The sequence below is a fragment of the Chrysochloris asiatica genome, unplaced genomic scaffold, assembly GCF_000296735.1.
Source record: "Chrysochloris asiatica unplaced genomic scaffold, ChrAsi1.0 scaffold00010, whole genome shotgun sequence".
Lineage (NCBI taxonomy): Eukaryota > Metazoa > Chordata > Mammalia > Afrosoricida > Chrysochloridae > Chrysochloris > Chrysochloris asiatica.
In genome coordinates, this window is record NW_006408528.1 from 576,107 (window position 1) to 597,693 (window position 21,587).

General features: G+C 35.5%; 1 protein-coding gene across 1 annotated transcript in view; it reads left to right on the forward strand.

Moving 5' to 3' along the window:
* LOC102831536 (diacylglycerol kinase beta-like) overlaps window positions 1-15,264 on the forward strand; it is a 585,403-nt gene extending 570,139 nt beyond the window's left edge. Inside the window, exon 8 of the mRNA XM_006834239.1 lies at window positions 14,685-15,264. Within this exon, the coding sequence (XP_006834302.1) occupies window positions 14,685-14,792 (108 nt within the window). The 3' untranslated portion in view covers window positions 14,793-15,264. The remainder of the gene's footprint in view (window positions 1-14,684) is intronic.
* The last annotated feature ends 6,323 nt before the right edge of the window (window positions 15,265-21,587 follow it).

Below are 21,587 nucleotides of genomic sequence, written 5' to 3' on the forward strand. Positions count from 1 at the left end.
CATTAGTTTCTTATGCATGAAACCTGTCCTTGAGATTGCCTCTACATTCAGGTGGGGTGTGTTTAAGGTCATATGTTGGTTTTCCTGGACTTAATTTCATTTTCTTCAGCTTCAGCATGAACTTTCATAGAAGACTGTTCCACAGTCTGCCCCTGGCATTGTTTTGGCTGATGATATGAAGTTTTTCCACAGATGAAATCAATTTGATTTCTATGTATTCCATCTGGTAAGTTTATGTGTATAGTCATCTTTTATGCTGTTTTACAAAAGTATTTTGGTGTTACAAAATTCTATCATGTGATCTCCAGTATCTATCACCAAGACCATATTTTTCAGCTACTGATCCTTCCTCTTTGTTCCCAACCTTTACATTTCAATCACCAGTAATTTTCAATACATTTTGATTTCATGTTTGATTAATATCAGACTGAAGAATTTAGTAGAGTTCTTCAATCTAATCATCACTACCTTTAGTGGTCGGAGCATACATTTGAATAATAGTGGTATTAATTAGTCTTCCTCGTTGGCATATGGATATTACCCTATCACAGACAGCATTATACTTCAAGACAGATCTTGAAATGTTCTTTTTGATGATGAATGTGATATCATTCCTTTTCAATTTGTCATTCCTGGCATAGGAAACCATGTAATTGTCAAATTCAAAATGACCAATACTAGTCCATTTTAGCTCACTAATGCCTAGGATATCAGTGTTTATGTGTTCCATTTCATTTTTGACAACTTCCAATTTTCCTAGATTCATCCTTTGTACATTCCATGTTCCGATTATTTATGGATATTTGCTGTAGTTTCTTCTCATATGAGTTTTGCCCCATCAGCAAATAAAGGTCACCAAAGCATTATTCCATTCACATCATCACAATGAACTCTACTTTAAGGAGGCAGCTCTTCACTGGTCATATTTTAAATGCCTTCCAACATGAAGCAATGAAGGATGTTGGGAGATACCTTCCAACATTTTCCAGCACTATATCTGACAATATTCTGGTGGGGTTTTTTTTAATCATATTTTTATATTCAGCATTTTAGTGCTGACAGTATTTCATTGCTAATCATAAGGTTTTTAGTGGCTAAACATTTGAAAGTAGTCTACGTCTTCCTCTGAGTCTGTCTTAGTCTGGAAACTCAGCTGAACCTTACCAGCATTCAAAATACTGGTGACAAAGATGCTAACATCACAGAAGCATACAAGCTACCACAGTGTAATAAACTGTCAGACAAATGGTGGTGAAATTATAAAGAATAAAATTATTTATCTTTTGCCAAAATGACATATGCACATTTAAAAAAAAAACAAACAGGATGAATAATCTCACAATAAAAATGCTCATTCCCTATGCTTGTCACCAGACCTCTTTCCAGAAGCAATCACTTGGAAATATTTTGTCTGTTTCTTGTGGCAGTTCCTCCACATCTAATCAATTTGCTTTGCTGATATATTTTTTTAAATATGTAGGTATTTTTTATTAACTACATCATATGCACATTTTGTTTTGTTTGTTTTACTCCATTTAATTCTGTTACAAATGGTGAACATTTACTAAGAGGATTTTTAATATACCAGGTAGCATTATAAGCATTTCTACTCATTTAGTCTTTATAACAACAGAGGAAATATACATTACATTAAAAGTCCTATGGTAGTGGGTTAAGCAGTGTATTAATGATGCAATAAATGAATCATAGTAATCTGCCAAGAAACCTCCACATAGAAAGTGGCCGACTAAGGTAGCCTGATTATTAATCATTATGCTATTCTGCTTTGGAAAATAAAAATTAAACAAATATCAATAAATATATTACCAAAACTATGGAAATGTCAACTGCAGAACAAAATGCTGACCCACAGTCACATTTTCTTTCAAGTAAAACAGATCTGTTTTTGTTTTTTTTCTTTTTGCAATGTTACCAAAAACTTGTTATTGTTAGGTGTGTGGAATCGCACAACACAATGAACCACTGTCAGGTCATGCAGCATCCTCACAATTGTTGCTGTGCTTGAACCCATTGCTGCTGCCCCTGTGTCAATCCATCTCATTGGGAGTTTTGTTGTTTTTTGTTTTGCTCACCTTCCACTTTACCAAACATAATGTCCTTCAGAGGTTGGTATCTCCTGATCATTTGCCTAAAGTATGAGAGATGAAGTCTGGACATTCTGACTTCTAAAGGGCATTCTGGCTATACTTTTTTCAACAGAGATTTGTTTGTTCTCCTGGCAGTCAGTGGTACTCTCAATATTCTTCTCCAGCATTGTAACTCACATGCATCGCTTCTTCTATGATCCTCCTTACTCACTATCCAACTTTCACCTGCACACTAGGTTATTGAAACTATCAGTCCATTTCCAAAAAATAGTTCTCAGTTTTAATAGTGCCATCATATCAAGTTACCTAATGTCTCTACTACTTTTTATATGACAGAAGTTTTTCCTACAGGTTTTGCTCTAGATATCTTGCAAATCTGTCACCCTGGGACTGCCAGATTACTCATGCTGACAGGAGCCACTATTTCTGAATCTCTTAGTTCACTCATTTATTTTTCTGGAAAACACCTTCAACTCTGGTTTGTTCTAAATATCTTCATTCTACCCTTGCATTTAAGAGTATTTAACTGTTTATGAAATGTTAAGTTCAAACTAATTTCTGCAGGCATTGGAAGAGTATCTCCACTGTCTACTAGCACTGATGGTTTTGAGAATCTAAGACAACCCTGATTTTTTATTTCTCTGTTAGTGATCTGTTGTTGTTTCCTCTAAATGTTTGAGAACATTTAGAAACTTTTTTATCCTCAAGCTTTGAAAGTTATGATCCTGTGTAATTTGAGCTGGGCAGGACAGGGATAAAAGTTTGATTGGCAGAAAACAAAGGGAAGGCTTTTCAGAACAGTAACCATTAAAAAGGTGCAGAGCTGAGAATTGCTGAAGAGGGCTTGAGAGATTTAAAAATCAGCAACCCTGTATGAAGGCACACTGTTGGTACAGTGGTTAAGCACTATGTAAGAAAGATTACAGTCTGTTTCTGTAAAGATTGCAGCCTTGGAAAACCATATGGGACAATTCTACCCAAATCTGTGTGGTCACTAGGAGTTGGAATGGGCTCCATAGCAGTCAATTTAGTTTGATGTCAATTACAGAACTTTTCTAAGCTTGTTTTTCTCTCAATTGTAAAATTAAGATGTTGACAACTATTAGGCATGGTTTGGGGAGGTTTAATTAGATAATAAACCAAAATCCTTTCAATAGAAGGTAGGAAAAGTCCTTGATGAGAATAAACCCACCCTTGTTTTTGGTTTACCAGAATTAGTTGGTAAACCTTCAGGGGAGTAGATGTGGCCTCTGGGGACTAGGTATTGAGCCAAATGTTCAGTACAACAAGTGTTGCTCTTCATAATCAAGGGTTGTTGCTGATGTGTGCTGTGGAGTCAATTTTCAACTCATAATTTGTAACAAAGCAGAACTGCTTCCTAGCATTTCCTAAGGTGGGGCACTGTAGGATCAGCACTTGACTGTGAACCACAAGACTGGCAGTTCAAATTCACCAGCCGCTCCTTGGAAACTCTGTACAGGGTTGTTATGAGTCAAAACTGACTTGGCAGCACTTAACTACAACAATAATCTTTATGGAAGCTGACCTCTAGGTTATTTGGGTTTGTTTTTTTCCAACAGAATCACTTGTGGGTCCAAAACCACTAAATTTTGCTTAGCAGTCATGTATTTAACTTTGCCACTTGTGTTCCTTACAATAAAAGGTAATGAGAACTTGTGATGCTTAGGGACGGGGCACTAGGAAAGAAAACACCAGTGAGCTGGGTCAAATGCTGTCTAGTGAATGAGTCAGGGAAAACCCACCACTATTGCCTCTGACTTACGTCTTTAGATAGAACACAAATATCTACATACTGTGAGAAAGAAACTCACTTTGAAATCATTATTTTATTCAATAGGCTTCAATAATAATACTTTTATGGTTATAAGCTTTTGTTGGTAGTAGGACAAAGATGTGGATCAAACAGATAACACCTGAATTATATGCAAAAAGCACTTATCATAGTGCTATACGTGCAGTTATAATAAAGTTAATGGAACTTATTTTGTGATTTTTTCCTATTAATTTAATGTTTCTAAATTAAATTGCTAGGGAGAACCATCACACTTTGGCAGCCTTGACAGCATAGTAGAACTAAGAAAACTGTGTGTTCAAATCCTTGATCTACTTACTGATTTCATGGGTTTGTCTTTATTTCACATTGAATATTTATAAAATTGAAAAATGTTTTCATGTTTGTTCCTAGATGTGTTCAGTCTTAAACTATAATAGGAAGAAAAAATACAAGGACATTTGAGTGACTCTCCTCTGTCACTGTTGTTCCTAAAAGAGTAAACGTTAAGTAGAAATGAGGAAACATTCTTTTGGTGGCATTATTTATCTTGCATTTTTAAAATTTAACTTTTGATCGATGTCACTGGACTCTTTTTTTAAATAGAATTGATCAGTCTATCACTTTGTTGTACTATGGTAGCTAGTGTGTTGCTGTGATTCTGGAAGCTATCCTATGTTATTTTAAATACCAACTGTGTCATCCATGGTGGACGGGTTTCAGTGAAGCTACCATACTGAGACAGACTAGGATGAAGGAGAGGCAGACTATGGCTGAATGGTTAGCCACTGAAAACCTTATGAATAGCAGCAGATCATTTTCAGATATAGTTCCAGAAGATGAAAACTTTGTGAACAGCAACAGAACATTCTCAGATATAACAGTTGTGAAGATAGAGCAGTGTTTTGTTCTGTTGTACATATTGTTGGTGGTGTTGCTAAGTGCCACCGAGTCAGTTCACACTCACAGCAATCCTGTATAGGGTTTCCAAGGGACAGCTGATGAGTTTGAACCACCAACCTTGTGTATCAAACCAACCTTGCAGTCCAGCGCTTTATCTCACAGTGCCAGACCAGGACTTCTCTGCTCTACATAGGGTCACTGTATTCATTTCTAACTTCAGTCATGCTTTTCTATCTTCATGCAATCCTCCAGCTTCCAGGGGTCACATTGCCATTTCAGTTATAATCTCAGATTCTCTTAGAAAATGAAGAATCAAAATGAAGTTACAAAATCTATCAAGGAGGAACTGAGAAGTAATTCTGGAAAAGGATTGAATGCATGCAGAGCAGGAATAGGAATCATTATCATGGGCCTTGCAGTAAACCCCCTCCTCAGGGTTTCTCTGTAGGAACAATCTGACTGTGAGGGTACACCTCAGTCTCTACAGTTTTCTGAAGCCTACACCTGGATTTCTTTGACTACAACAGCAATAATTCACCTGGTATACAGTTCTTCTCATCCATAATGAAGATAATTGTGATTATGGCCAAATATGCAAAGGCATGTACTAATCCATTGAGTATAAAAAAGTCAGGATATTTCTTAATAGATATTTCATGAATACTAGTTTCCTGCCCTAAGTGAAAAATATAGCCATTTATCATTTATATAAACAACAGACAAATTAACGATGATTGTTAATTTTTTTGCTAGAGAAGTTGGTTATAGAAAGGATTATAAACTTTGTCCATGTTGTTATTGCTGTTAGGTGCCATCGAGTCAGTTCCAACTCATAGTGACCCTGAGCACAACATAACAAAAACTTGTCCAGTCCTGATCCAGTCTCAATCATTGCTGCTGCCACTGTGCCAATCCATCTCACTGAGAATCTTCCTTTTTTTCTATGGCTCTCCATTTTCCAAGTATGATGTCCTTCACCGAGGACTGGTCCCTTCTAATAATATGTCTGAAGTGTATGAGATGAAGTCTTGACATCCTGGTTTCTATGGAACATTCTGGTTGTACTTCTTCCAATACAGATTTGTTTGTTCTTCTGGCAGTCCTGGTACTTTTAATATTCTTCTCCAACACCACCATAGCAGATAAGCGTCAATTCTTCTACGGTCTTTCTTATTCATTGTCCAACTTTCACATGCATATGAGGCTATTACAAATACCATGGCTTGGGTCAGGCACACCTTAGTCCTTGAACTGACATCTGTACTCTTGAAAATTTTAAAGGGATCTTTTGGAGCATGTCTGCCAATGCAATATATGTCGTTTGACATCTTGACTGATACTTCTATGAGTTTTGGTAGTGGATCCAAGCAAAATGAAGCCTTTGACAACTTCAGTCTTTTCTCCATTTATCACAATGTTATTTATTGATACAGTGGTGAGGATTTATTATTTCATTACATTGAGGTGCAACTCATACTAAAGGCTATGGTCTTTGATCTTCACCAGTAAGTATTTTAATTCCTCTTCACTTTCAGCAAGCAAGGTTGTATCACCTACATATCTCAGGCTGTTAATGAGTCTTCCTCCAATCCTGATGCCAAGTTCTAAGTACAATGCATATAATGCAGCTTTTTGGATTATTTGCTAAGCATACAGTTTGAATAAGTATGGTGAAAGAATGCAACCCTGGAATACACCTTTCATGACTTTAAACCACTCAGTGTCTTCTGGTTCTGTGCAAACAATTCCCTCTTGGTCTGTGTACAGGTTCGTCATGAGCACAATTGAGTCTTCCAGAATATTCATTCTCCACATTGTTGTCTGTAGTTTATCATGATCCACACAGTCAAAAGCCTATGCATAACCAATAAACAAAGTTAAGCATCTTTCTGCTATTCTCTGCTTTCAGCCAACATCCATCTGATACCAGCACTTCCTTGTCTGAATCTGGCTTGAACTGCTGGCAATTCCTCATCAAGGCACTGCTGCAGTCATTTTGTAATTTTCTTCAGAAAAGTTTTACTTGCATGTTGTCTGAGAATTTCCACATTCCATTGGATTACCTTTCTTTAGAATGGGCACAAATATGAATCTTTTCCAATTAATTGTCCAGGCAGCTGTCTTCCAAGTATCTTCAAATAGATGAATGTCTCCAGTTCATTGAAAATTTTCAATTTGTATTCCATCAATTCCTAGGGCCTTGTTCCTTGCCAATGTCTTCAATGAATCTTGGGCTTCTTTCTTCTGTAACATTGGCTCTTGATCATATGCTCTTTCTTTGAATGTTTGAATGCCATCTATTTCTTCTTGATACAGTGACTGTATGTATTTCTTTCATCTTTTGATGCTTTCTTAATCATTCAGTATTTTATCCTTAGAAACCTTCAATAGTGTCAGTTGAAGTTTGAATTTTTTCTTCAATTTTTTTGGCTTGAGAAATGCTGAGCATGTTCTACCCTTTTGGTTTTCTAACTTCAGGTTTTTGTACACTTCATTACAATAATTGACTTTGTTTTCTCAAACTGCCTTTGAAGTTTTCTTTCAGCTCTTTGACTTCCTCATTTATTCTATTTGCTTGGAGAGCAAGTTTCAGAGTCTCTTTTGACATCCATTTTGGTCTTTTCCTTCTTTCTTATCTGTATAATGGTCTTGATGTCATCTCACAACTTTTCTGGTCTTTAAGGAGCTCTGGTAGCATAGTGGTTACGAATTGGGCTGCTAACCTCAAGGTCAAGGCGGTCTGCTCCTGTAAAGATTTACAGCCTTGGAAACCCTGTGTAGGGTCACTATGAGTCGGAACCGACTCCATGGTACTTAACAACAACAACAACAATCATTAATGTCTAATGCCATCAAATTTGTTCTTGATATGATCTCTAAATTTGGGTGGGATATGTTCAAGGTCAAATTTTGGCTCTTATGGACTTAATTTTTTTTTTTTTTTCAGCTTCAATCTGATCTTGCATAAGCATGATTAATCATCTATTCCATAGCCTTCCCCGTTTTTTTTTTTTGTTTGTTTATGTTTAATGTTTTATTGTGAATTAAGTGATTGTTTACATGGGAGAACATTAGCTTTACATTCATCCTATCGTATATCGTTACATTGCCTTGATTACAATCCCCTCCATGCATCATCAATCAACCAAATGGTACACCCTACAAGACTTTCCCCTGGTCATCAGCATACAGCCCCTCTCCCTCTCGGGGTCTAGAGTACCCAGCCGCTCCATCTCTCCACATCATCATCTCTGCCTCCATCTCAGGCATCACTGTTTCTCTGGGTAGGGTCCTACACTCTGCTCTTCTCCCTTGATGGTCCCAGAACCCTCCACTCCTGGACTGCAAAGTCAACCACTCCCCTCCATTTGCTACAAAACATCTACCTTTAAATTTCCAACCACCACAGTCAGTTCTGATAACAATTATTCACTATTGTACCACATGAGTGCTATCCACATCTCCTTTCATCAGTCCTGCCCAGACAGTATGGATACTACTTAGTGGAGATTTTGCCTTCCTTCATACCTTGATCTAGGCTCCCTCTTGAAAGCTTGTAATCCAGTCACTTCTTGCCTTTGTAGCCTCCCCTCCCCCATTTTGAGTAGACTATGTCCAAGTTGCCCATCCCTGTCTACTCTGTGTATTGAGGGGGTAGGGATGATTCTCACTGTAAAGATTTGTTCCCTCTTTTCCCGGGTTTGTTTGGTTGATGATACAAAGCTTTTCCATAGTCTTTCCCCATAAATGTAGTCAATTTGATTTCTGTGTATTCCATCTGCTGAGGTCCATATGTATAGTTATCTGCAATGATTAAGTTGTTTGCTTGCAAAATTATATCTTGTGATCTCCAGCATAATTTCTTTCATCAACGTCATTTTTTTTCCAACTACAGAGCCTTCCTCTTTGTTTCCAACCTTAACATTCTAATCATCAGTAATTATCAATACATCTTATACAGCAGCTGCACACCAGAACTCTTTTCTCAGTTAAGGAGGCTTGAAGTCTGAATTCAATGTACCAGCTGTAGGAAAGGTCCTTGTCTATTTCCAGCATCTATAGTCCAAGCAGCATTTGGAGATCTCCATGGGTTTTGAAATCAATCATTAATCTAGGAGCTTCATAGTGTAGGGACCCCAGGTCCAAAGGATACACTACAATCCTTGATCTTCTTTCTCTGCTCACTTATATCTCCTTTTATATCTCAAAAGAGATGAACTGAAATTAACTAAATTGCATCCAACATCATTAACATCTTAGAAGTAAGGGATTACAATATAAAGGATAATTACATCAGATCACAACTAATCACGTCAGGTCATATCATGGGGGTAATTGCATCATTTTCCATCTCATCATGGAAGTGACAACTACATCTCAACTGCTAAACCACTGAGAATCCTGGACCAGTGATGTTAGCAAAAATCTTAACCATCACAACAACTAAGAAAATAGATTATAGATAATTAAAAAAATAGTACTAGCACTCAATCTGCCTATGTATTGAAAATTGTTGTTGTTAAATGCTATCCAGTCTCTCTGACTCATGGTAACTCTTTATAGGTTTTCTGAGCAGTGGCGTGTGAGTTTGAATCACCAACCTTGCAGTTCAAAGCGACCTTGTGGTCCAGTGCTTATCTGACATAGCCACAATTGAAAATTAGAGCTCCATTTTAATTATCAATATATATGAAGGGCACCATTATGACAAGAGCACTGAATATGACACTGTGCTATTTTTTAAAGGAATTGTTTTTGTGTTGTTGTTAGGTGCCATTGAGTCAGCACCAACTCACAGCAACTTTATGCACAGCAGAACGAAATACTGCCTGATACTGGGCCAAGCTCACTACTGTTGCCACGCTTGAGTCCACTGATGCTTCCACTTGGCCAATCCATCTCGTTAGGGGTCTTCCTCTTTTCTCTGACCCTCCACCTTACCAAACATGATATCCTTCTCCAGTGACTGATGCCTCCTGACAATATATCCAAAGTATGAGAGACAAAGTTTGGCCATCTTGGCCTCCAAGGAGCACTCTGTATGCACTTCTTCCAAAATGGATCTATTGGCTCTTTTGGCAGCCCATGGTACTTTCAATACTCTCCTCCAACACCGTAACTTAAACGCATCAATTCTTCTATGGTCTTCCTTATTCACAGTCTAGCTTTCGCATGCATATGAGGTTTTTGAAAATACCATGGCTTGGGTCTGGTGCACTTTAGTCCTCAAGCTGACATCTTTGCTCTTCAACACTTTAAAAGTGTTTTGCAGAGCAGATTTGCCTAATGAAATACGTCGTTCGATTTCTTGACTGCTGCTTCCATGAGTGTTGATAGTTGAGCCAAGAAGAATGAAGTCCTTGACAACTTTAGTCTTTTCTCTGTTGATAAGAATGTTGTTTATTGGTCCAGTTGTGAAGATTTTTGTCTTCTTTATATTGAGATGTAATCCATACTGAAGGCTGTGCTCTTTGATCTTCATCAGTAAATATTTTAAGTCCTCTTCACTTTCAGCAAGCAAGGTTGTATCATCTGTATATCGCAGATTGTTAATGAGTCTTCCTCCAATCCTGATGTCATGTTTTTCTTCACAGAACCCAGCTTCTCAAGTTATTTGCTCAGCATACAGGTTGAATAAGTATGGTGAAAGAATACAACCTTGTCGCACACCTTTCTTAATTTTAAACCATTCAGTGTTCCCATGTTCTGTTCGAACAACTGCCTCTTGGTCCAGATACAGACTCCTCATAAGCACAGTTAAGTGTTCCAGAATACTCATACTTCACAACATTGTCCATAGCTTGTCATGATCCACACAATCGAAAAGCCTTTTTGTAGTCAATAAAGCACAGGTAAACATCTTTCTGATAGTCTCTGCTTTCAGCCAAGATCCATCTGGCATCAGCAATACTATCCCTCATTCCACAGCCTCTTCTGAATCTGGCTTGAACCTCTGGAAGTTCTCTGTCAATGTATGCTTGCAGCCATTTCTATATTACCTTTAGTAAAACTTTACTCGCATGGGATATCAAAGAGATTGTCTGATGATTTCTGTATTCTGTTGGGTCACCTCTCTTTGTAATGGGCACAAATATGGTTCTCTTCCAATCAGTCAGCCAGGTAGTTGTCTTCCAAATTTCTTGGTAGAGATGAGTGAGTGCCTCCTGTGCCACCTCACTTTCTTGAAAGATTTCAATTTTTATTCCATCAATTCCTGGTGCCTTGTTCTTTGCCAATTCCTTCAATCACCTTGGACTTCCTCCTTCAGTATCACTGGCTCTTGATCATATGCTATCTCTTGAAATGGTTGAACATTAACCATTTCCTTTTGATATAATGACTGTGTATTCCTTCTACCTTCTCTTGATGCTTTCTGCATCATTCAATAATTTGCCCAGTGAATCTTTCAATAATGAAAGTTAAGGCTTGAATTTTTACTTTTGTTCCCCCAGCTTGAGAAATGCTGAGTGTGTTCTTCCTTTTTGGTTTTCTGATTCCAGATCTTTTCCCATTTGTTGTAATATTTGGCTTTATCTTCTTGAGCTGATCTTTGAAATTTTGTGTTCAGTTCTTATACCTCATAATTTCTCCCATTTCCTTTAACATCTCTTCACTGGCGAGCAAGTTTCAGAGTCTCTTCTGACATGTATTTTGACCTTTTCCTTCTTTCTTGTCTTCTCAATGACTTTTTGCTTTCTTCATGTATGATGTTCTTGATGTCATCCCACAAGTTGTCTGGCCTTCGGTCTTTAGTGTTTAAAGGAATAACCACATGCAATTTCTTCAAACATAGAATTTCTAATATATGAGTGGTTATGATCAAATAGGAATCTTGGTGTGGTGTTATAGGATAAGCACTGAACTGCTAACCAAAAGGTTGGCAATTCAAACCCACCAGCCATTCCATTGAAACCTACACTCATAGAATCACCATAAATTGGAACCAACTCAACAGCCTTTATCATCAACAAAATGATCAAACATAATTTAGTTACCTAAAAAATATAAACAATCTCATACACAATAATTAGGTGGTGTCATGCTTTGTCAGACATTGATGTGCACCTAGTGTAAGTCACTGACAGGATATATTTCTTTGAAATGATAGGAACAATAATTTTGCAACAATTACCTTGTTTCCCAAAATGTCACCCTCCGAATTTAACACCTGTGATAAGTAAGGTTTTGTGTCAACTTAACTGTGCCTGGGTTTTCATTGGTTTGGCTGTTAAGATGAGACTTAATATGATGCATTCACTCCCATGATGTGATTTTATGTGATAAGTTCTGATCTGATGTAATTATCCTGTGTTGCAAATAAATTCTTCCTTCTATGATATTAATGAGGTCACATGCAATCTATAGGATTAGACTATATCTTTGAGATACAAAAGGAGAGAGGACTGAGCTGAGCTCAGAGGAATCTACTATCACCAATATAGAAGAGCTAAGAGTGGAGTGCTTCTTTTGGAACTGGGGTTCCCGCACCGTGAGGCTCTAACAACCATGAGAAGATGGATATCAAGGCACATATGTTTCAAGATAAGTCTTAAGGAATCGATCTATTAGGAATGATGGGCCTACAGATGCTAAAAGGACCCTTCCTTGGAGCCAACAAAGAGAAAGATTTCCCCTAGAGCAGGCATTCTGAATTCGGACTTCTAGCCGCCTAAACTGTGATAGAAGACATTTCTATTTTTTAAAATTATCCCCTCACTGTGGTATTTCTGTTACAGCAGCATTAGACAACTGAGACACGCTCCAAATAACTTAGTCCAGTAGCTCTGAATAAGGAATCTGTTATCTCCTCAGTGTCACTGCTTACGTTGTATTTCACTCTATATTTATCATATAAGTAATATGTGAAAACTGCTTCTATAGATGTTATTAAGTGCCATCGAGTCGGCTTCGATTCGTAACCACTACACTACCAGAGCTCCTTAGATACTTACTTAAAAATAACAATTCCCTGAAAATTAGTCCTTTTTGGCTTTAAGACCAAACAAAAAACTAGTGTCTTTCTCCCTAACCTTCTATTTTTGCATCTGTAACACTAAATGCTCTTGTTAAAGTTCTCTTTTCTACTAGGCTATCTAAATTCTTGCATGTAGAGATTGTGCATTGTGTATTTATCCATAGTTGATGCTAACCTTGTCTAAGTAAGTGAGAGGATATATTTCTTTGGAAGTCTTAGCAACAAATTTTTCTGAAAAATAATAGGTGCTCAATACATTTTGTCAAGTGAATAAATAAGTGAATGATGCTGTATTAGATACTGCCCAAATCTAGAATTCTGAAAAATTAAGGCAGAATATAATCTAAAGCCAAATTATTAAGAATAAAATTTGGTAAACACCATTTTCAATGTGCATAGATAGGTGCATTCAGGCATCTTGCTCTCTGGCTTTCAATGTTCCAATTCATAACAAGTGTGTGTATGTATGTATGTGTATATATATATATATATATATATATATATATATATATATATTCAGAGACCCAGAGAGTTTGGAACTAGTTTGGCCTGTTGGCCTTTTACAGGTGCAATTTATTTTTATAGTCCAAAGAAGAGCATTGAGTTCTTTCAGAATAACCTGATTCCAAGAGAGTTAAATAAAGTTTGTTCATCCTTTCAAGATTTTTCACATACTTCTGTCTTTCTAGACTGTGAAGTAAATTTCCACTCCCCAAAAGGCCTAGTGCTGATTTTAATGATACTGTCCACGTGACATGCTTTTTTTTTCTTTTTTTTTCTTCATTGCTATTAATGAGTGACAAGTGAAGGATATTCACTTTAACTTGAAAATGTCAGGTATGCACTTTAAGAGATATATTTTTTGCAGTTTTTAATGAGGTGGTGTTTCTTCTGAAAGAAATACTCATCTCTGATGCTGGTACCGTGCAGGTGACAACTGATATTTAATAAGCGATGGCTCTTGTATTAGTCGCAGTTCACTAAAGAAAATGTCTCAGATTGCTTTTGAAAAACTCTTAGCGTCACTAGCCCAAAGGCAAGATGTGACCTTTTTATTACATAATGAGAATCATTTATTATCTTACAATGTATCTTAAAGTCACAGACAAAATGCCACTTTGATAATTGCTTTCAATTAGCTTTGAGCATAGCATATATTCATAAAATGTCTTCTCTAATTTAGACTTGAATTAGAGAAAATTGCAGACATAATCTACTTTAAGGTTGTCTCATTTAAGGTGATTCGTAGTTTTATATCAAAGAAATCAAAACGAGAAGCTTTAGAAGAGTCTCTGAAAGTGTTTTAAGCAGCCTTTTCAATATTTGATTCTATTCTATTACCGATTAATTATTAAATTAGAAAACTAGTTCATCATTTTTGACCTTTAATTCACTTTAACTTTTGACTTTTCATTCCCAATGATTGTTTTGAAATTAAGCCTTGCAGTTCATGTTGAAATAGAGAAACAGCCTGATTAACAAGATACAGAAGTCTTGCCTTGATACCAAGTACATCTTGAAATTGGGCTGTAACTGGGATTATGAATACTGTAATGATACATCCTTTCTTGCCTTAAATATTTGATATAAAACTAATAGTCAAGAAACTATACTAGCTATTCATATAGCCTAATATGGGAACATGGATGAAATTAGAGATAACTGTGCTATCTAAAATGTGACTTTGGATAATTTTAATTATCTGTTAATATACTGAGATTTGGGGTATGGTTTAAATGCATATCTTTATCTCTTCTAAAACTAGCTTTTCATATGATAGAAATTCTAGTACTGTACTTTACACTCATCATGTTTCAGCAACTCATGAAATATTACTAACTTTATTAGATGCTCCTAAATTAGCATTGTTTCTGGGGCTTATTTTCTCTCTCTTTTTTCGCTCTAGATAAAAATTATTCACAAGAACCAAGCCCCAATGCTGATGGGTCCTCCTCCAAAAACCGGGTTATTCTGCTCCCTTGTCAAAAGAACAAGAAACCGAAGCAAGGAATAATTCTGTATCATTTCATTCTTAGAAATTTAATTAGCATAATTGGGCCATGGAACACTTATGCTGGAAATCTTTGAACAATTTCAAGTCTCCTGCACATGTAAAATCATGGAATTAGTTTAACAGTTTTTGTTACTGAGCTAGTGTGAAGTTCAGCTATTAGAAGATTTATTGTCTGTTTTTATCGGTATCTTTGCATGAAGAAAGCAGATGTTTTCATTAAGTGATACTGCTTATTTTTGTTGCATGCATTCCCATAGATTTTATGTCTTCCACCCATACTTTCCTGTTTTCCATTTGCCAATGTGTGGGGAAAGCCTGCAAAATATTTTTGTTGTTGTTTTTATAGAAGGAAATACCATGGAGAATGTGATTCTCTCAATGTAATTCCAGTTATTACTAAGCACTATCAGTAATGCTACAATGATTGTAATTTGAGAATGCTATACTTTTCTCTTTTAGAATCAAGTAACAGATTAGTGATCTATTGTGACCTATAACTTGAGGTTGCTGTTGTTGTCGTTAAGTGCCGTCCAGTTAAGTTGTTAAGTGCCGTCCAGTAAAACCCAGTATAGGGATTCCAAGGAGCAGCTGGTGAGTTTGAACCACTGACATTGAGTTGAAGCTAACCTTGCAGTCCTGCCCCACCAGGACTCCTTGAGGAGAGATTTATAATTCAGAGTTTCTATTAAGTACTTTCCTATGAAAACGTGTTATATCTAAATAGTTTTTCTTCAACATCTTACTGCTTTTGAGTGGAATTTAAAATATCACGCATAAAGTTTTATTGTGCTGAAAAGTAAGTATTTTGTTGTTGTTGTTGTTTAGTTTAATTTTCAGTTCCAGAAATAAGTGAACACATACTTGGCAGTAAAGTGTGCTATATTGACAAGCCTTAGTCATTTCTGCATGTGACTCTAGAAGAACATTTATAATCACACCAGTAACCAAATAGATGTTTCAAACTATGTGCCTAATAAACTGTGTTTCCCACCAAAGATTCGACAAAAGATGCTTGAGAGTAATGTGTTAATGCATAATTAATTAAGTATTGTGGAGAAAATTTATGGTTTTTATGATTCATTTAGTGATAACTAAAATTCTAGAAGAGGGTTAATTATCCATTAATTATAATACAAATGCTCACCATTCACAGATAATAGGCCATACAAAACAATTACAACTCAACAGCTGATTTCTTATTGTTTTGGTCATTTATAAATATAGGCGTCTGAAATTTTTAATGGATCAGTTAAACACATGTGAGGGAAGTAATGATTGTATCCATTCCTTTGAGTATTAAATTGGTACCTGTAATAATATTGAGACAATTAAAATAAATCATGCATGCAATTAGCCCTCCCCCATCCTCCCTCACCCCCATCTCTGTCACATTTCAAATGTTTATTTAGGAATGATGGACAGGATCATTGTATATAAAGTGTTCATGGCATGACTGGATTCTCCGTTTAAAGAAATCATGTAATGGTACTTTTCTTAATGTTTCATTAAGTCTGTGATATAAAATGAAATACTATTCCAAGCAGCCTTAGTATTATTGTTCTTTCATATTGCCCTGCATCTCATTATTGCATGTTTTATGTTTTCAAACATGCCGTAAGGAAAACAAATGCTTGAAATGCATGATTTATTAGTTTTCCCTCTCCACTCTGCATTAAAGTGCTAATGATTTATCAGTTCTATTATTCTATTGATTCATTCATCTTTGAATAACAAATAGCATTTAGTGATTCTGTTGTACACAATTCTGTGCATGGATTTATGGATTTCAAGTGAAATTGCTATAATTTTAATTCTTTGGTTTGAAAAATCAGTTGAATGCATTTATATCAAATAGCTACTCTCAAGCAATGTACTGTAGTGGAAGATTATGTATAAAGTGTATTCTTTTAGTGTTCCAGAAACATTGGATGGTAAATATCAATCAACAACAAGTTTAATTGCTTTAAAAATAAAAATCATTATAATTCAGTTAAGACAAAATTAATCATTCCCAAGAAAACGATAATGACAATTGCAAATTTAGCACAGCAATCACTTGCCCAGGTATTGAATAATGGAGAAAAAAAACTGTTAGGTAGAAGATCAGTAATCTAGATCAAAAGAAATCTCAAAGTAGTAACAAATGCAATACTGACATAATGTTACATAACACACACACTGATTCTGTATATCTATAGTTATAGGTAATAAATATTTTCACATGAATTGATAACATTTCCTACAATGGGCAGACAAATTTTATGTTATACAGTAACAAATTATTTTATGTTTGGTACAACATACAATTATTTCTTGGCTACTTTTTAGAGTATATAGTTTGAAGACAGCAACCATTCACGAGTCATTCTGAACAATCTGTGCAGTAGAAAAACTGTTAAATAGAAAGATGAGACAAACTAAATAACCTGCCTGTAAAACTTCAATAATGGAAATAATGGGGTACAGCTTCACCCATATGCCTACAGTCAGTGCTGATAGTAGTAGTTGATCAGATATTCCCTCAGCTGGATTCATTAGCATCACTAGTGAATATTCAAATACGAATCAAATATTACTTTCCCAAGCTCATTTTCTCAACTACTGATATGCTTGCGCTCAAAGTATACTACTTCTGGGGTTTGGAAAGTAGATTTTAAAAAATCTACTTTGATGGTTTTGATGTCAGAAAAGATATGCTCTCCCATTTTTATGATAGCTCCCAGGTTAAAAAAATATATATTTTTGTTTGTTTGTTTTTTAAGGAAATTCTAAATGGACAGTTCTATAGTATATCAAAATGTTGAACGATGAATGTTTCCATTTACATGGTAGAAATTTTTCTTCTATGTGAGTGAGTGTCTACTTGAGTTGTTGAGTCCACCTCTTAAATATAATAGACATAGCATTAAAGTTTTAAGTAGGTGAAACTCTTATATTAAAATTAGCACTGGTTTATGGGGGTCAGGTCAAAAAGGTATTTATTCTTTTAAATAGTGTCATAGAAAATATATTTTAAACATGACAAAGAGAGAGATTCCAGAATACACCTGGACATCCACACTTCTAAAAATTGGAAATGAAACTACTTGTGCAGAATCAGAAATTTTAAAGGACTTCCATGTATATGTGTATACTATGTGTATTTCATGCTTTTTGAACCATGTACTGTAGTGGATGGAAGTATCTTGTAGGAAGTGGGAAAACAATAATGTTTTAAAACATTTTTATTTGAAGCCAATCATGTGCTCACAAACTGGATAAAGGAAGGAGTTCAGATATTTCATACAAACAGTCTACCACAGGCAAAATTTTAATCCAGTCAAGACTAATGAATCATATATATGTTTCCACATTTTGTTCTATTTTCCTTTTATAGGGGGATGGGAAGCTATTATAATTTTGAAAGAAGAATCTGTTTTTGAATCACAGACGGTATTCGACATGAATGAGAGAAGATTTCTAAATGGCTCCATTCCTTTTTGTATTAAACTTTGTTAATCTATTGTTATAACAAGAAACTGGATTATTCTTGGCACATACAACCCCCAAAGAATGTATTAAAATAACATATTTTCAAAATTAAAAGAGTAAACCCTTATATGCTGAGGATATAAACTTTTAAAGGGAACAAATGCAGTTTAAAGAATAACCTGCGAAAGAAGAGATTTGATTTTGTGAAAGGCAGAGATCATCTCTTAAATCTCCCAGTAAAATTACATTGTATATTTTTAAAGTCTGAGCAAACCCATCTTTGAACTGTTCAAACCATCCTTATTGTGTTCAGAAATATGAGATTCATTTAATTATAGTATTCCAAGTATTTTCTCAGAAAGTATTATATTCAATATTCTGCTTTTTGAAATAAAAATGTTAACTACTCAGTGAAGTGTCATTTTTTTTGTAATTTTTGCTAAATACCACCATTAAATAAACTCTTTGAGTAATCTGATGGTCTATCTACTTATCTGCTGAGGTACCCATGCCAGCCAGCTTGTCTTTCATCAATGAAGGAGGAGCATGGGTATTTTGTGCATGAATCAGTCTGCTTTGTGGTATTTTGGGGTCTTAAATGGCTACTATGGACATTATTACAGCAATTTGAAAGATTTCATGAAAACCAACAAATTGCCTGATGAATTTGTGGGAAGTCAGCCAAGGGCTCTGTATGGACTTCAGTTAAATTTTCTGAATAAAACAATTGCTAATTTTAGTTTGTATAACATATTTAAATATTTCTTTAAACACTGATGAGGTGTAAGATATTTTGCTTAGGGCTGCTGCATTTAAAAACAAACAAACAAAAACCAACCTCTTTTTCCAAGGTCTTTCCATCTTTTGGGTAGAATTAAAGTAAACCAATGGCCATATACTACTGCATGGAGGAGTGAGGTGAAAACAAAGAAAAAAATATATATAACAAGACACATATTCAAAGGAGAAAAGGATGGTTTGGTTGGGGAAATTTTAAAAAGGCCTAGATCTGTAAATGGCTTTCAGAGTCACAATTTTACATGGAGGAAGAGGTAGTAAGAAATAGAAAGAAGAAAGTTCATGTTTATTTTGTTTTTATTTCTACAGCTTAATTTTTTAAAGTTTATATGCTTAACATGAATGTCCACAAGCACTGTAAATTCAAAATCTCTGAAACATAATTCACTTCTCTTCCCAGAATTAACCTATTTCTGTATACTTTTATTAATGAATTACTCTTTCATGTCAGACTCTAAGGAAAAGGCTGAAGCATTCCCACTTCTAAATGGCCATTCCTACTAGTTCCATTAACTTTATATTTGCAAAGTCCACTCCCTGCTTACTAAATAAAGGTTCAGACTTTCATAATGTCATGCTTCAATTATATCATTGTTGTTAAGTACCGTTGAATCAGTTCCAACTCATAGTGACCCAATATAGAGATTCTGAAGCTGAAAGGCAGAAATCTGCTTGTTGAGAATAAGGCAGTGCTTCATTCTGTTGGGCACAGGGTCACTGTGACTCAGAGTCATTTGCATCCCATTGCTCATCTTGCAGAGCCACTGCACTCCCAACTTAATCTGCAGTTGTAATCAAAAAGGATAGGTCCAAGTAGTGTGGGTTCTGAAGCTCATACAATTTAGTGAGATCTCATTAAGAAAACCAAATTTAATATTACAAAGAAAAATAATTATTTAGAAAGAATTATCTGGCCCACTTTCATATTTTTCCTATATATTTTGGATACAACTTCTTTGATTCTTTCTTTATATATAAGAAATGTGTACTATAATATTTTTACAAAGAGAAAATGAGAGAGGACCAGCAAAAAAAAGAGAATCTAGTGAGTTAGAAGGACACAGATGCAGTACAATGGGTTCAAATATAGCAATTGTGAGGATGCTGCAGAGTCAGGCAGGGTTTCATTCTATTGGGCATAGAGTCACTGACTCAGAACCAACTTGACAATACCTAACAATAGCGAGAGAGAGAACAGAAAGATAACTCAGTTTTTCCTCTAGTACTTTTGAATAAAACCTCCTAGGTAGTCTAGAAATGTATATCATCTTCCTAACTAGCGTCCTTTTTTTTTTTTTTTTTTTTTTTTATCTTTTCTAATATGGTCCTCACAAGGCCAGAAGATCTCATAGCCAGAGTCAAAATGGCCAGAGAACATGAAGTAGGACAGTATCACCATCACATTCTTATATTTTAAGTCAAAGATGCTGTCTTAGACCAGCATATATATATATATAGACATACATATATATGTATATATACATGTGTGTGTGTGTGTTTCACATATCTATATATACATATGGAAGATACAATCAAGATGGCTTTCAGATGAGCCTCCAGACAAAGACACAGACTAGGCAGAAAGATTGACAAACTACTTCTGAATCTTTAGTAACTGAAAACCAGAGAAACACTGTCAGATATAGTGCCGGAAAATGAGCCTGTTAGGTTGGAAGGCACTCAATATGTGACTGGGGAAGAGCTGCCTCCTCAAAGTAGAGTTGACCATGAATGAAGAGAAAGATCTGTAAACATACATTGAAAATTGGAACATTGAATGCACGAACTATGAATCTGGCAAAATTGGAAGTTGTCAAAAATGAAATGGAACGCATAAACATTGATATCTTGACATTAGTGAGCTGAAATGGACTGCTATTGGCCATTTTGAATTTGACAAACACATGGTTTACTATGCCTGGAATGACAAATTGAAGAAGAATGGTGTTGCATTCATCATCACAAAGAACATATCCAGATCAGTCATGAAGTACAATGCTATCTGTGATAGGATAATATTCATGTGCCTACAAGGAAGACCAGTTAATATCACTATTATTCAAATTTATGCACCAACCACTAAAGCCAGTGAGGATGAAATAGAAGAATTCTACTAACTTCTTCAATCTGAAATTGATCAAACATGCAATCAGGATGTATTGATCATTACTGTGATTGGAATGCAAAGATTGGGAACAAAGAGGAAGGATCAGTAGTTGGAAAATATGACCTTGGTGATAGAAATAATGCCTGAGATAGCATAAAAGAATTCTGCAAAATCAGCAATATCTTGATTTCAAATACCTTCTTTAGACAGCATAAGAGATGACTATACACCAGATGGATTACATAGAAATCAAATTGACTACATCTGAAGAAATAGAAGATGGAAAAGTTCCATATCATCGGTGAAAGTAAGGCAAGGGGCATACTGTGGAACAGACCATCAATTACTCATATGCAAATTCAAACTGAAGCTGAAGAAAATGAAAACAAGTCCACAAGAGCCAAAATATGACCTTGAAT